General features: G+C 42.1%; 1 protein-coding gene across 4 annotated transcripts in view; it reads right to left on the bottom strand.

The window, feature by feature from the left end:
• Positions 1-17,022, bottom strand: part of ZNF608 (zinc finger protein 608) — a gene marked incomplete at its 3' end in the record, with an annotated part of 123,791 nt that overhangs the window by 61,834 nt on the left and 44,935 nt on the right. For all 4 annotated transcript variants that reach the window (XM_081930380.1, XM_081930381.1, XM_081930379.1 and 1 more), the window contains one exon: positions 9,449-9,704. In XM_081930380.1, coding sequence (XP_081786506.1) covers positions 9,449-9,704 — 256 coding nt within the window. The remainder of the gene's footprint in view (positions 1-9,448; positions 9,705-17,022) is intronic.

The raw sequence follows: 17,022 nt of genomic DNA, 5'->3' as shown, positions 1-17,022 counted from the left end.
ATGTTTACTTGGAGTGAAATCTTTCTAAGTTCAATGGAACTTAAATTCCAAGTATGGTGGCATAGGGTTCTAGCTTTCAGCATTCTGATTTAAACTATAGTCAAAATAAAATGTGAGAATGGCCTATTGTACATCTGCGCCTTTCGATATGAATCAACAAGACATATTCTAGATAACAAACTATGAGCCACACGCCACGTTTTCCCTCCAAGCTATACGTTGCATCTGGTACGGACCAATTTTAAAAGGGTTTCTCACCTATGTGCAACTTTTAAAGGGAAAAGTGAAGTTGGGTCATTTCGAATTCACAGTTTCTCCATAAATTGTAAGTCAATAAGTAAACAGTAGCACACATATTTGCACCTCTTGCCTTCAAATGCCCAATGTCTGGAATTTCTGGTTTAATAATAATAATAATAATAATAATAATAAATTTTAATTATACCCTGCCCTCCCCAGCCAAGACTGGGCTCAGGTCGGCTAACACCCGATATAAAAACAAATTGATTGAAATACAACTTAAAAACAAGATTAAAATACAACATTAAAATACAGCCTCATTTCAATGGAGTGGATTTGTGGGGGGACAGCGGGCAGAGTTGCCATTAATCTCTTATCGAAGCTCAAGTTTAAATCATTACAAAAATCTGGAGCAAAGGGGAATTGTATGTTGGGAATATATACTGACCTTTTGTTATTTTAGTCACCAATATTTAATAATTGAACAGCAACAGTTGGGCACCAGCTCTTTATTCACTTAGCCACTGAAAGATACCGGTATGTAACTGATAATGGAATAGTTCTGGTTTGTGAGAGTAGTCTGCAAAATAGATACTGAGCCTTCAACATTGTAATTGGGGGGAAAGTTTATAAACACATGCACACAAACACCAGTCTCAAAATACATGTAGTATCTACTAGCTTGCAGAGCTAGTTACACGACGGCTTGTAGTGTGGTAGACACGGGGCTGTAAAAATGGCTGCGGCATTGACTACCCACTTTCTGCGCAACCTGCTGCCACATGCAAAAATTGTGAACACAATAAGAATACGTTTTTATTTATACCCCGCCCTTCCTGGTTTAAAAACCGGGCTCAGGGCAGCTAACAGCAAATATAAAACATTGACTGAAATGCAACTTAAAAACAGCATAAAATACAACATAAAATGCAGCATCAATATCAATAAAATTCAAAAATTATGGGGTCATTTTCTTTGCGGGGGAACAGTCAGTAGACATTAAATGATCACCAGGGCTACCTGGCCAAGTTGGTCCTACTAGGGCCAGCAAGGAGACCTGGGAAGAATTTAAATGTGGGGTCCCAGAAATGGTTTCTTCATAGAAGAGGAATGGGAAAAGCCATCACGGAAAAAGCCCTGGCCCTGGTGTAGGATAGTCTGAGTTCCTTAGGGCCCGGGACCTTCAAGCTATTATTATTCATGGACCTCTGCGGGACATACCAGGAGAGGCGGTCCGATAAGTATGAGCGTCCTAGGGCTTTAAAGGTCAAAACCAGCACCTTAAACCTGACCCTATACTCCACTGGGTGCCATTACAGCTGGTAGAGCACTGGGTGAATATGCTCCCATGGTAAGGACCCCGTCAGGAACCTCGCTGCAGCATTCTGGACCCACTGGAGTTTCCGGTGACAGTTTCAAGGGCAGCCCCGCGTAGAGCGAGTTACAGTAGTTGAGCCTGGAGGTGACCATCACATGGATCACTGCGGCCAGGTCGGGGCAGGAAATCATGCAGCCTGTAGCTATTTCCAGTCCTTTACCCACACCACACTAGTTGAGATTCCTTTTGTGTTTATATGTCCCAGCCCAGCATCACAGCTGCTGGAAAGAAGTCTGTGTGTGATGTTACATATACACAGATATTCCAAAATAAAACACTTGTTAATATATATTAATATTAAATAATATGTATAATATTAATATAATATATATAAGAAACACTGGTTTCATAAAACCTCAACCACACTTTAATTCTACATTTCTTGCACTATTCAATCAGTTCCAAAGACAAACAAAGCACATTCTGCACTGTCAGTGTGGAGTTACACAATTGTAGAGTTGGAAAGGATCACAAGGATCATCTAGTCCAGGGGTCAGCAAACTTTTTCAGCCGGGGGCCGGTCCACTGTCCCTCAGACCTTGTGGGGGCCAGACTATATTTTGAAAAAAATGAACGAATTCCTATGCCCCACAAATAACCCAGAGAGGCATTTTAAATAAAAGCACACATTCTACTCATGTAAAAACACGCTGATTCCCGGACCGTCCGCGGGCCGGATTGAGAAGGCGATTGGGCCGGATTCTGCCCACAGCCCTTAGTTTGCCCACCCCTGATCTAGTCCAAGCCCATGCGATGCAGGAATCTTTCGCCCGATGTGGGACCCACGACCCTGCGATTCTGAGTCTCATACTTTACCGTACAATGGACGCTCAGGTTGCGAACGTGATCCATGCGGGATACGCGTTCGCAACCCGCTTCTGCGCATAGCGCGATTTAGCGCTTCTGCGCATGCGTGGCTGCCGAAACCCAGGAGTAACCCGTTTCGGAACTTCCAGGTTACGGCAGTCCATAACCTGAAAAAACCTGAAGCGTCTGTAACCCGAGGTATGACTGTAATGGGATTCCAGAGCTTAGCATATGCAGCCCACAAGAAAGCAGCTGGAGGGAGGGCTTATTAGGAGCTCTCCGAATTTGTTGTGGCTGTCTTCCCTGGTCACTGGTGCTTGGAGACTTTGCTAGCAGAGGTTCACAATGGGATTGTTCATAACAGCCACTACAAAAAAAAAAGTTCCTAGTCAAAATATGGAACAAAGGGATTATTATGACATTAAGATTCAGGAACAGAACGTAACTGGGAAGAGGACCAAGAGTCGAAAGACGGCTAGAAAACTGCAGACATTCGAAGCCAAGCTTTTGATTGACAGTTCCAAGTTACTGAAGCAGGAAACCAGACTTAATGAGCTGCAAGGTCAGTTAAGAATATGCTAGGTGGTGGCACAAGAAAAGAAAAGAAAAGAATAAGAGATCCATGCCGTTTACTACCTTCTTAAGAGAGGTTTACGATGCTATAGGTAACTGAGCAGAAACCTATGTCTGACAAGAGGGATATAACTTGCTTTCTTAAATCCTCGATGAAAAATTGCTTTTACAAAATGAGGACCAACCCCCCCCCCCTTTACATTTTCTTTCTCAAACTATCAGGACACGTCAAGCTGAGAATACCACTTGTTAAAAAAGAAAAGCGACACAACTACCCTTCGTCTTTGTTTATTATCGAACAAGAACCTATTGTTACGAAGAACAGGAATGCCAACCCAGCAATCTGAGCGGAGACAAATGCGACGAGGTGACGGATTGTTCTGGAACCGGTGGCAGGCAGGTGAAGGATGGCTGTCTTTGGATCAGCGTTCAAGCATAAAACCCTTCATAAGAACAATTACTTCTGATGGCTACAGCTGTTTGCAGCCAAAACCAGAGAGAATAAATATTTGCAGTTTCTTTTCTTCAAAATGCCCCTTAAGCAGCTGATGATATACAGTTGAGTCACAGTTAATTATATAATCTTTCAGGTCTCCCATCCTTAGAGAAATCGTATTTGTGAATAAAGGTGTTTGGGGTTTTTTGGGGTTGTTTTTTTTACCCAGCCTATCCATATGTTGCTTACTGTAAGAAATAATAAAAGTAGCAGTAATACTACTACATGGGGTAACCTTGGTTCTCAAATGCCCCAAACCCGGAAGTAAGTGTTACAGTTTTCAAACTATTTTCAGAAGCCGAACATCTGATGCGGCTGTCGGCTATTGTTTCCGGGGCACTTGCACCAATGAGCAGCTGTGCCTTGGTTTTCGAACATTTCGGAAGTCAATCGGACTTCCGGAACGGATGAAGTTTGGGTCTTTTGTTTTTGCTATTTATTTTGCGTTTTTGAGGCTTTGTTTTTGTGACTGTGTGGAACCCAGTTCAGCTACTGATTGATTGTGCGACTGCAGAAATGGATAAAAGCCCCCATCCAAACAATGACTATCATCAGTGCAGGTAAGAAGAAAATAATCAATTTTATTTTTTTTATCATCTACAATACTGTCTTTATTTCTTTTATAGTACAGTACATTGATTATTGCTTTCATTTTATGGATCAATGGTCTCGTTAGATATTAAAATTCATGACAAAGTGCTGTTTTGGGGGTTGTTTTTAAAAGTCTGGAATGGATTGATCCATTTTGCATTACTTTCTAAGGGAAAGCGCGCCTCGGTTTTGGAACGCTTTGGTTTTGGAACGGACTTCCGGAATGGATTAAGTTTGAGAACCAAGGTACCACTGTAATAGTATTGGCAATACTACAATTAATAATACTAAAATGTGTTTTTAATTTATTCCATACTGCATAGTGACTTCTGAGTGGCCTACGTTATTTGAATATAGACCAACACAGTCAAACTAGCGATAAAATATCAGCCTTCTTAGAAGCAACTATCAAGACAGCTTCTGTATTTGCCCTCACTAACCTTACATCACAGCCCATCTGTTATCATCTAAATAGTCTTCTCTTCTCAGATATTTTACTTTAATTGAGCCTGACTGGATACAAAGATATGTGTCAGCTAATGAACTGTTGGCTTTTTTTTTTACTTTCCTGCAAACTGACCAGAGGAGCGCAGTTTCTGAAGTCTTCAGTCTGCCAACATATTCCCAGTTGCTACACTTGAGAACAGGTCTGAACTGAACACAGATTTTAGTATAGCAATATTATTATCCTTGAGGCCTCTCCCCTCTTTTTTCTTCTTCTCAGCAGGGAAAAGCCATTAATGATGTCATTAATGATAGTAATCTTACCTGACTCCAGTTCTCTCTTGAAGCCCCTTCTCCACCCCCACCCCCACCCCCCAATAACAGCAATTTTTCTTTCCCTGGTCAGTCATGCAGATGTTTTCCAATGCCCTCAACTGGAAAAACAAGCCATTTGATGGCAATACTTGTAGGCTGCCTAACACTTCTGGAATCTTGTTTTTTATTATCAATTATCCTACTTTGCAAATGAAGACTATATCCCAAAGTAGCTCACAGCAATTTAAAGATAACTACAAATAACAATTAAAAAGCGGTACTGATGTGGGGGTGATGTACATAAATCAAAATATGGTGTAAGCCCTGCCCTAAAGGTTTACAATCCAAAAAACGGGACACACCGAAGGGAAAAAGAGAGAAGGTGCGACGAAGAATAGGGAAATCAGTTTTGACAATGGCAGAATAAAGGGATGAGTAGCTAACAGGTATTTTTTCCAATTGGGACTAGGGCTGGGAGATATCTGGCCTTCAACATCACAATATATCAGCAGCTAAACATCATGATATACCAACATATCATGCTGTCTGAAATAGGGATGGAACTGTGTAGAGGCAAACATTAAGACTGGATGATACCTGGATTTCTACATTGCGATATACCACCAGCTAAACATCTTGATACTTCATAATGTCTGAAATAAGGATGGAGCTATGTAGAGGAACTGGCTGGCTTCACAGTTTTCCTCACACTGTAATACTTGCACAGCACACCAACGCATGCACAAAACATGATTTGCGATAACATGATATGGACTTCAAACCAGTTTTGAACAATCTATCGCCCGGCACATCTTGATTCGCGATATATTACTGGGTCAAAAATTTTGAAACTAATTTCACGATGGCAACTTCAAACTGGTTTCGCACGATATTATCACCCATCCCTAATTGAGTCCCGATTACTGGTACAGTGGACCCTCCGGATACGAACTTAATTCATTCCAGGGGTCCGTACGTACCCTGAAAAGTCAACAACATGAGGTGCCGTTTCTGCGCATGTGTGCGCGGCGAAACCCGGAAGTATACACTTCCGGGTTTGCTGTGTTCGCAACCCGAAAGTTACAGTCACCAAAGGTAAAGTAACCCGAGGGTCCACTGTATTCTTGCTAGGATGGAGGTCCTTAGTAACTAGACAGTGGTAGAAGAGGCCAAAGTGGCCTTCCCTTGAACAGTACAGTACAGTTTGGGATTGCCTTATCAAACGGCAGCTTGCCTTTTTTTACTGGAGTACCCATTCTGAGAGCGCCACACAAGAAGCCCCTCATGCGCTCAAAGTGCACATAGCAGAGATATCGCGTGGAGGGGCTACACTAGAGCAGCCCATATTACCATTTTAAGAACTCCATGCAAAATAAAACTGCATCTCTTTTATATGCCACACTGTTCTCATTACGCCTGCCATTAATACCAGCTCCTCTTTATCTCCCTCTTTTTACAAGGAATTATTGCAGCTGCTCAAACTGCATTTTGTATATGGCTGCCATATGTGCAGCTCAGACCTCCTACAAACCGATTGTGATCACTGCACAACTGATCCCGGCTGATGACTCAGCGCCATCAACACAATTTCTGTCTCTCATAAACATCGCAAAAGGTGCCATGTTCAGGTATGAATCGCGCTTGAGCCTCAGGAGTGCATCACTGCTATTCAGATCATCCTTATACCTATCCTGCTGTCTGGATGAAACTTACCAATTTCACTGTTAAGTATTTAACTGTATGGATGCAAGCATCTGATACATTTGGTGAATACATCAGGGACAAGAAGCAAGGGCCATTAACCTAATTATTTCAAGGTTTCAGAACAACATCTCTGATGAGGTCCAAAAGCTGTTCTGGAGGTTTTCTTAAAAGGATACAAAGCCTAGCTCTTTCAAAAGCCTTAGAGCTGTTGAGTGAGCATGTCTAGACCTGTGGGACTGTTGACACAGAATACACTATTTTTAGTGGTTTCTTGATGAAGAGACTGGTGGGGTTTTTTACATAGTTTTGCTGCCACTGTTGTATGGTTTGCTTTGCTGGAAGCCGCACTGAGCCTTAGAGAAGAGAATTTCCAGTTTTTTAAATAAATTACAGTCAAACCTCATTTTGTGGACAGGATCTGTTCTGGAGGCTCGTCCGCAAGCTGAAAATGACGCATGTCGAAGTGCCGTGTCTGCGCACGCACGCAGTGTGATTTAGCGCTTTTGCGCATGTGCAAGTGGCAAACCCAGAAGTAACCCTTTCCGGTACTTCCGGGTTTGCCGCGGACATTCGCCGAAGCAGACGCAAGCGGAGGCAGATGCAGAATGAGGTTTGACTGTAATAACAATGCAACTACAACCAGTGTGTCTCTCTGCCCCATATGTTTGACTGTTATGTCACTAAAGCCTGGCTTATCCTCCAATGTAAATGCACTATTTGAAGTGTAAAACTAAGCATAACACTTCAGACACCTGGGCTTGGTGCAGATTCAATGCTTGCTTCCTAGAAACCATGATTTGCTCATTAAGAGTCGGCCAGAAGTGTGTCCCAAACACTAACATGTAAACGAGACCATTAGAACCCAATGCTAAATGTACTAAGGATCTATGAAATTAACAGAATTTACTTGCAATTGTGTCTTGGATTGAAGCATAAGCAATTTTTCATTACGTAGCATTACACCACCAGGTAATTTTTGTCACAAAAGGAAAAACCACCAGACAGCCACATCTATTGAATTTCCCATATTTAGAAGGCTCAGCTTAATATATTCAGCTTAATATTCCTATATTAAATCAGGATCTGCTTCTTTCCTTTCTTAGAAGCCCACAACAATTTTCAGGGATTTATCAGTGTTAAGACGCTATTAATATTACTCAAGAAGCTTTCCAATATGCTAGACATCAACAAGTGAAACCTTTATTATCCTGTTTCCCTATTCTCTGCAGCTTTGAAGGCTGAGTAGTCATCTTGCTAATGCCACACAAATGTCCCAGATTTGCAGATGCACAAACAGAATGGATAATAACTGGCGCAGTTTCCTAGACTATACACCCCTTCCCATAAGCAGAGGCAGGGACTCTGAATCAGGCAATTTCAATAAATAAAAATCTTCTCAGCTGAGCACATCTGAGTAGTACCAAAAGCAGGCAGACAGAATATCATTCTTGCGAGCATGGAGGCACATTATAAAACACCACACTGCTGCCCTCCAGACCTTTAACAAGGCGCACTTCTTAATTCAGTGGGGGTCAGAAGTTTAGTTTACTCAGCAAGAATAACACTATTAAAAGCTACTGCTCTTTCATGTCACCACAATTCACACTCGTACATTCCAACTCTGGCTAATGCAGGTCAGTGAAAAGAACACGAAGGGAGAGAGGCGGGCACCTCAGCCTGCATATTTTAAAACAGAATTTATATGTGCTTTGAAAACAATCTAAAAGGATCAATCTAGATTACGAATCTGATGAAAGCGTGCGCAGCAAAAGAGATGGATGGACGAGAGCATATAAAAGCAAGCAAGTCAGAATCTTTCTATTGATTTCCAGGCAGACAGTGTAAAGCACTCTGCTGGTGTCTTATATATCACTGCACAGAATGAACTACTGTTGCGCATACAACTGAAGCATGTTAGGATTTATCATCAGCTGATGTGCTGTAGGACACTTTTGAAATGGAATTTCTTGCTTCCAATACAGCGGCTATTAAATCACTAGTAATTAAACACTGCTCAAGCAAACATGAGAAAACATCTGTAACAGCACCCATTCCAACAGTTCTGATTAGATATAATATCCTACGTCAAAACCAGCAATTAGGCCAGCATGTACAATAATTCCATCATTGATAACAGTAAATTCAGGCAATAAGAGATTATCTTACAGAATTTATAATGGAAAAAATCTGCCCATGACAAATAAAAGCTTTTTCTGATGCCTTAATTTTAACAAGAGTCATCACACTTCCAATTATTTTCCTGACCAAAGTTTCATCTCTTAATTATTTTCAATAAATGCCTGCTTATTCATCAAGCAACAGGTTGCCTTATTTTAATTAATGTGCCTTATCCATGAAACCTCCATGGACTGATGTTCTCTCAGAAACTTCCAATTCAAAAAACAAATTCTCATAACTGTTAACATCACCAGAAAATGTATTCATGCAGCAAAAATCTTTTTTCTTTACAATAAAAAATTAAAACAAATGCTCAGGAAATCTCCCCACATTAAATACAGATTGCCTGTACAGGGTATTGCATAGAATGTTTTAAAGTATAGAAGTGTGAGTTTCAGATATACTTCTAAAATTGTATCACTTTTATAAACACTTCCTCCTGCACCATTATTCTGTTACGCTGTAAACCATTTTATTTTTAAACAAAGACATTAAATATCTAAAAATACATCCAACCTTATCCTAAAGGTTTATAAGCCACTCGGTACAATCATGTATCAAGAGTTTATTTTATTTAAAATGTAGCTGGTTTCACTGGAAGAGATATGATGGGAATTTCCTCCAGTTCTAACAACAAACAGTACTGTATAATATGACTGCTAACAAACTTTGTGAAGCAGATGCAACATTCAAACAAAACGGGAAGAGAAACCACAACTTACCTTCCTCGGTTTCATGCCATACAATCCCTTCCAAATTCACACTGGTCCCAGGTTCACATGGTCCAAGGCATTCAGGTTCCGTTACTATCCCAACATCGCAAGTATTCACACCCACTGATCGAGTCCGTACCAAAAGTTGCTCAACTGGAGCAGCAATGTTGGATGAAGACGGGGAAAAGTAGGAAGGCAGAATCTGAGGTGTAAGACTACTGGAGATAGGAGGCGGAGGTGCAGGCACTGTAAAGAGGGGGTCAACCTAAAAACAAAAACAAAGAAAGACACAGTCTGTCATACGCTGAAGGTATTAGGAAAGATGGTGTTTATACACACACTGAGTTTTGAATACAGCAATTCCACACATTATGAAGCAGTACCCAAAAAGTCACACGATATCAAGAGGCGCCAATCAAAACCTATTTTGTTATCCTCCTCAAATAACTATGGTCACTTAGGAAATTTTGGTCTTCAAACTCTGTCCATGTGACCACTGAGTTGCCACCCTGTATTAGTGACTCACCGAATTATTATCTTTTAGACCAGAGCTTGCCAAACTGTCTGTTGCGACACATCACTGTGTTGGCTGCAGTGTGTAGGTGTGTCACACAAACGCTCCCATGCTCCTTTTAAGGCCAGAAAGGGGTTCCCTTCCGGTTTGCTAAACTCAGTAAAACTGAATTACAGTCATATCTTGGGATACAGATGCTTCAGGTTGCGTTTTTTTGGGTTACGGACTGCTGACACCCTTAAGTACCGGAATGGGTTACTTCCGGGTTTTGGTGATCACATATGTGCAGAAGCACTAAATCGAGTTTGCGCATGCGCAGAAGTGCTGAATCGCAACCCGCGCGTGCACAGACGCGCCGCTGCGGGTTGTGAATGTGCATCCCGCACGGATCACAACCAGAGCGTCCACTTTACTGCAAAACTGAATTACTATGTTGCGGAAATGAGACATGTCTAAAAAGTCTGTCACCGACAGGAAAAGTTTGGAAAGCTCTGTTTTAGACATTCTGATCGCTCGCTTTAATATTTGCTCCCAGGCTTTTCAGATGCCTAAGATCACGAACCAACTAAGACATCAACAGTAATTTGAGGTAGCATCTTATTTAGAAATGACTTTTAAACGTTTATTCTCTAATATGGGCTCCATTCTACTATGACTATGAAAAATAAGTTGAGCCATCTTAGAAATTGTCTAAGTTACTGTGGCATGAAATCATCAGACACATGAAGTAAAACGAAAAGGCCTTTGGCTGTGTGGAGACAGGAATCTTGCGCGCACTGGAAGTGCAGGGGTGGATAAGGGGGACAACACTAACCCCACCTAAGTAATCCCAAAGTCTGTATGAGAAAGGTAAAACTGGAGAATTGGATGTAGAAGAATTATATTCTTTCCCTTCCTTCGGAGTATCTTTCCTTGGAAAAATTAGCAGCTGAAAATACAATGGCATAATGCATGAGTAGGCAAACTAAGGCCCGGGGCCCGGATCTGGCCCAATCGCCTTCTAAATCCGGCCTGTGGACGGTCCAGGAATCAGTGTGTTTTTACATGAATAGAATGTGTTCTTTTGTTTAAAATGCATCTCTGGGTTATTTGTGGGGCATAGGAATTTGTTCATTTTTTTCCAAAATATAGTCTGGCCCCCCACAAGGTCTGAGGGACAGTAGACTGGCCCCCTGCTGAAAAAGTTTGCTGACCGCTGGCATAATGTAACCTGTGTACAGTCAAACCTAGGTTGTCAAACGTAATCTGTTCTGGAAGACCGTTCAACTTCCGAAAAGTTCAACAACTGAGGCATGGCTTCTGGTTGTTTACAAGAGCCGCTTGCACTCAGGCAGAAGCTGCGTCGGACATTCGGGTTCCGAAAAACATTAAAAAAAACCTGAGCAGTTACTTCTGGGTTTTCAGTGTTCAGGAGCTGCAATGTACGATAACGGAGGCATTCGGGATCTGAGTTTTGACTGTACTCTAAACAAACACAGTACACAGAAAAATGGGACGCAATTTACGTTTCCTACTGAGACCTACCGATAATCTTTATTAAAAACCTGGAAGGCAAACTTATTCTATGCTGGTTAAAACTTGACGGCTGAATCTCTAGGTTTGGCAACTACCTGACCCAAAAAAAGGGAGGGATGAAATAAAGCACAGGAGAGTACAGAAGCTCTGTACTTCTGTTATGTGTTTATCCTTCTGCCATCAGACTTTTAAGATGTTGGCAGCCTTAAAAGAAAGGGTGCGGGGGGAGGGAAAGCTTTTCAACAAGAAATCAAGCATGCAGGCGAGTGAAAACCAACTGACCTCAAAAACAGCTGTTCCTTGCAAACTAGTCATTGGATAAGTAAGGACGAAAAAACCCCCAATATTTATCTTTGAACTACATTCAAGACACAGGGCCAGAGTTTGCACTACATGAGTTTTGGCTGCCGCACAGACTTCTCATAACAGAGGCCCTCCAGCCTTCTTTTCAGGCTTTCGGAGGAACGCAAATGCACTTGGTTCCTGTGTTTCCCCCAGCATTTATCCAGATGTGGAGCAACACAGTGTCAGCTCAAGCTATACCCCCTCATAGATAGATAGAACCCTGTAAAATTATCGGGTTTTTTAAGAGATCCAGTAGGGGGTAGTTGGTCAACAAGTGAGTTCAAGGTTCTGTTGGACCACAAGGATTTGGAGAGACCTCTCAGTCAAATGGCTCTCTGGGTGACCTTGGACCAGCCCACCTCACGAGGATGCTGGGAGGATAAAATGGCGGAACCACATATGCCCCTCTAAGTTTCTTGGAGAAGAATGGGTTACTAACATTAAAAATGGCAGATTCCGCCTTGCAATATGCAGAGATGGCAAAACTGACGGCACTGATAAAAGACACAAATTTAGAATCTTTTAAAGAAGACTTTTTTTAAAGAAGGAGAAAAAAATAGTGGGGTATAAATGCTGTACATTAATAAACACTGTGTTTATTAATAAATGTTAAGACACTTCAAGATGGTGTCCTAGTCACAAAACATTTCGCTCTTCAAAACCAAACAGGACTGTTTCAACCACGTTACTGTAAGAAACACTGACATAGAGACAGGCAATGTTTAACTTTCTGTGCTGCCTGAAGGAGTTCGATGTTGCTACAGAGATTAAATGCTCTTATACAAAAGAAGGCGGCGTAACAGAAGAATTGTGAGGGACGGCAACAAATGCACAAAGTATAACAAGCCAGTCTTGATTGAGGCCTCTGGATTAGAAAATAAAAGAAGCTCTGCAAAATGACAAGACACCAGACACTTGGTCATTCTAGAGAAATGTGTCTATGTAAAACTACAAGTTTCCACATGTGGATTGATTCCTCAGTACCAGGGAACTCTGCATTCAGGTTTCAGGCTTCATATTGCAGTGCCAGAGTTTGGAGAAGCAGACCTAATAGGTGGTCACTGATTCTAGATTTGGCAGCACTGCCCATATCTTATCAAAATATGTGAATTTATGTTCCCAAAGCACAGTGCCACTCACACAATATTTTGATAATATTTTAGGGGGGGGGAGTTATGATGCACTTATGGTCTCCTGGATAAAGACCATAAGACAGAATCCCAAATGTGTCATGCATACTTAAATTTCTCTAAATTGTACCCATGAGCAGAAGTAGCATTAAAGAATTAGTCTACTTCCTCTAAATGTCTTAAAACTTTGTGAAATGGTCTACTTTCTCAAAACAGAAAGAATCCTTGGAATTCTAGGATGGAATAGTTGCTGCAATGAGCATCCTATTTGTTTATGAATCCTCTGTGCTTATACTGACTTATAAGTAAAGAGAATGTTGCTTGAGTAAATGGCCTCAGCCCACTATACCTGAAGGAGCATCTCCACCCCCATCGCTCATCCCAGACACTGAGGTCCAACTCCGAGGGTCTTCTGCTGGTTCCCTCACTGCGAGAAATGAAGTTACAGGGAACCGGGCAGAGGGCCTTCTCGGTAGTGGCATCCGCCCTGGGAAACGCCCTCCCTTCAGATTTTAAGAATTGCACAACTTTCAGAAGACATCTGAAGGTAGTCCTATATCAGGAGGTTTTCAGCGCTTAATGTTTTTATTACGTTTTTTGGATATGCTGTAAGCCGCCCCGAGTGACTGGGGAAACCCAGCCAGATGGGCGGGGAAGAAGAAGAAGAAGAAGAAGAAGAAGAAGAAGAAGAAGAAGAAGAAGAAGAAGAAGAAGAAGATCTATATATGAGAGACATTAACCCGGTGCAATAGTGTTTCATGGGAACATCACTTCCCTTCCAGCCCTACAATGCTATGAGACTAAAGGAAAGAGAGCGAGGCAGGCACAGAGCAGTAATGCTAAACAGGAAATATGGCTCAGTGGATTTTTGATGTCTAATATACACATTCAAATGCGCAGACACAACACATGTTACAGACCTTCCTAAACAGTACCAGCTCAGACGACAAAAGAGGTATCAGATCTCAAGGCAGCCAAAACAAGACCCCCTTGAGCATGAAAAGCTAGCATGTCAGGAGAAATGCCCTGGGGTGGGTGGGGAGGAAGCCAGTGTGCCCACACCAGCAGTCATAAGGAATACACCGCCTACCATGTGCTACTTTTACACATTTGAAAGGGGAGCCATTTCCTGAGTCAGAAGTACATGGTGCATCCCCAAGTTTCAGACCAAAAACATGCCCTGCTTGAACTGCCTCCTAATTTCAAACGCCGCTCAGAATGTTGCCGGTATTATCGCTGCTTCTTCAAAGACCACAGGGTTGACAAACCCAATACAGTGGTACCTTGAGTTAAGTACTTAATTCGTTCTGGAGGTCCGTTCTTAACCTGAAACTGTACTTAACCTGAAGCACCACTTTAGCTAATGGGGCCTCCTGCTGCCGCCGGAGCACAATTTCTGTTCTTATCCTGAAGCAAAGTTCTTAACCTGAAGCACTATTTCTGGGTTAGCAGAGTGTGTAACCTGAAGCGTGTGTAACCTGAAGCGTATGTAACCCGAGGTACCACTGCATTTGGTTTTATTTGGTTGAAAGTCCCCAAAAGAACTCGCAAGGCAGCGTAGGAGGGTTGAAAAGGCCGAAGCGGGGAAGGCAGCCATCTCAAATGGGGGATGGGAAAGGGGAAAGGTACACAAGTCTAACATCTGCTGGTGGCAGTCTGTCAAGCTGAGGAAAGTTAATGTCAAGAACAGACGCTTTGCAGTTCCTCGCTGTTATTTTTGCATGATTATTCCCAGGTGTTAGGGCATGCTGAGCGGTAGCCTTGCTATTTATCACAGAAGAGGTTCCAAGGAGGAGAAAGAGAGGGGAGAAAACACAAGCTACACTTGAAGGCAGGTTAGTTGTACAGATTGCAGCAGTTCTGTACACAGGCAGCCTTAAAACCCTACAGAAATATGCGGCACAATGTTTTCTTTCCTCGCCTTATTTCACGAGCTTTTGGGGACCTGATTAGCAACGAAAGCTACTAAGTTTCAGAGTGTTGTGCTTGGCAGTTTTCCATTGCCCCAGTGTACGCTCGCATCAGGCGGCGATGGCCCTTCTGTACTAGAAAGCTGACGGCGAATATCTGCCAATAAATAGACTAAGCGCCCTAGTGAGCACTTTTTGTTCTGAACATGATGCACACACTAACCGTCCCCACCCCAATAACTCATAAAGAATAGGTCAGAAAAGGAATATCACCATTACTAGGAAGACAGCTGTGATCTTTCCGTTATGTGCACAGATACTCCACTACAGTATTTGCTTCTGCTATTCCAGATGCTAAAATTAAGCAGGGCATTAAAACAAAACAAAACCCGGTCTATCCGATGTTCTCGCAAATCTCCAGAATTACAATCCTGGAGTAATAAAATTCCACCTCTCCTGTAGGGGATTTCCTGCCCAGCAGGGTGATTTCCACTATATAACACAGGAGTTCCTGTAGAAAAGACACTCCTTTCCTGCTGCATAGGAGGAAGTGAAGAGATCCAAATGCCAGATTTCCCCATCTCCTGTGGGAAACCCACTTACATACATACACACACACACACACACACACACACACACACACACACACAAATGAGTCTAGGGCAAAAAAATAAAAAGGATGACCTTTTGAGCCATTTGAACTCATGTTCCATATAAAAATAAAAAATCTGATTTTTTTAAAAACCAACTAAAAAATACTATCCTAATTACAACATTTCAGAAGTATGTGTCTATGGATACCTATTTCACTTTCTAACTTCTACCATATTTTTGTAGGCTTTGTTCCAGAAAAGGCTCTTGCTTTTATAGATGGCATTTAAATAAATGAGCAATCCTTTAATTCAGGGTCCAAGGAACTAAGGCTGCATAGATGCTGCATGCCTGTAGTTTTTCTCCATCTGGGACTAGTCATACTTACTCTCAACATGCTGCTTTCAATCAAGATTGATTCTAGATCCTGGCATCCACAACCATGGCTGTGGTTACTTGGATGTGGCCGCCGAGACCATATAACACCGGTCCTGAAAGACCTACATTGGCTCCCAGTACGTTTCTGTGCACAATGAAGTGTTGGTGCTGACCTTTAAAGCCCTAAACGGCCTCGGTCCAGTATACCTGAAGGAGCATCTCCACCCCCATCATTCAGCCCGGACACTGAGGTCCAGCGCCGAGGGCCTTCTGACAATTCCCTCACTGCGAGAAGCCAAGTTACAGGGAATCAGGCAGAGGGCCTTCTCGGTAGTGACACCTGCCCTGTGGAATGCCCTTCCATCAGATGTCAAGGAAATAAACAACTACCTGACTTTTAGAAGACATCTGAAGGCAGCCCTGTTTAGGGAAGTTTTTAATGACTGGTGTTTTAATGTATTTTTAATATTCTATTAGGAGCTGCCCAGAGTGGCTGGGGAGACCCGGCCAAATGGGCAGGGTATAAATGGTAGATGATGATTGAAAACCCTCCCCTTAAATCGATGCCTTTCCCTCCCTGTACATGCCCCAGGTGAATGAAAAAAGTGCTGGTTGCAATCTTGGTACATGCTCACCCTACAGAATAATTGGGCAGGTGTGGATACAGTCCGCCCCCTTTTCCAGGACTGCCTACACCTTCTTTCAAATGGGCACATCATGAGGTAATACAGATTTCCAGTTTGCTTTTGAGGAGCATAAATTGTGCAAGGAATCTAGGTTTTGTGTGGACTACGCAGGGGGAAAAACAAGCACGCTGTTCCCAAATTAAATGTGTGCATATAGCATAAGTTCCATTACACCATTACTGTGACTATAAACCTCTCAAACTGGGAATACAGTGGTACCTCGGGTTACATACGCTTCAAGTTACATACGCTTCAGGTTACAGACTCCGCTAACCCAGAAATAGTACCTTGGGTTAAGTATGGACCTCCAGAATGAATTAAGTACTTAACCTGAGGTACCACTAAGGCATCCTTTGCAAAATAACAAACTACGGCCTTTTAAACTCTGTATCGGAGGGTTGTTGTTTTTGTTTGCTACTATGATATATATTTTTTCTGTTTTTATATTGTTAATCACTCTGTGATCTTTGGATTAAGGGTGGCACAGAAATGTCATAAATACATAAATAAAATA

The sequence above is a fragment of the Podarcis melisellensis genome (assembly GCF_964234715.1).
Source record: "Podarcis melisellensis genome assembly, chromosome: 11".
In the NCBI taxonomy this organism is placed as follows: Eukaryota; Metazoa; Chordata; class Lepidosauria; order Squamata; family Lacertidae; genus Podarcis; species Podarcis melisellensis.
The sequence above is the reverse complement of the archived record's forward strand: the minus strand, read 5'-3'. Positions and strand labels throughout refer to the sequence as shown.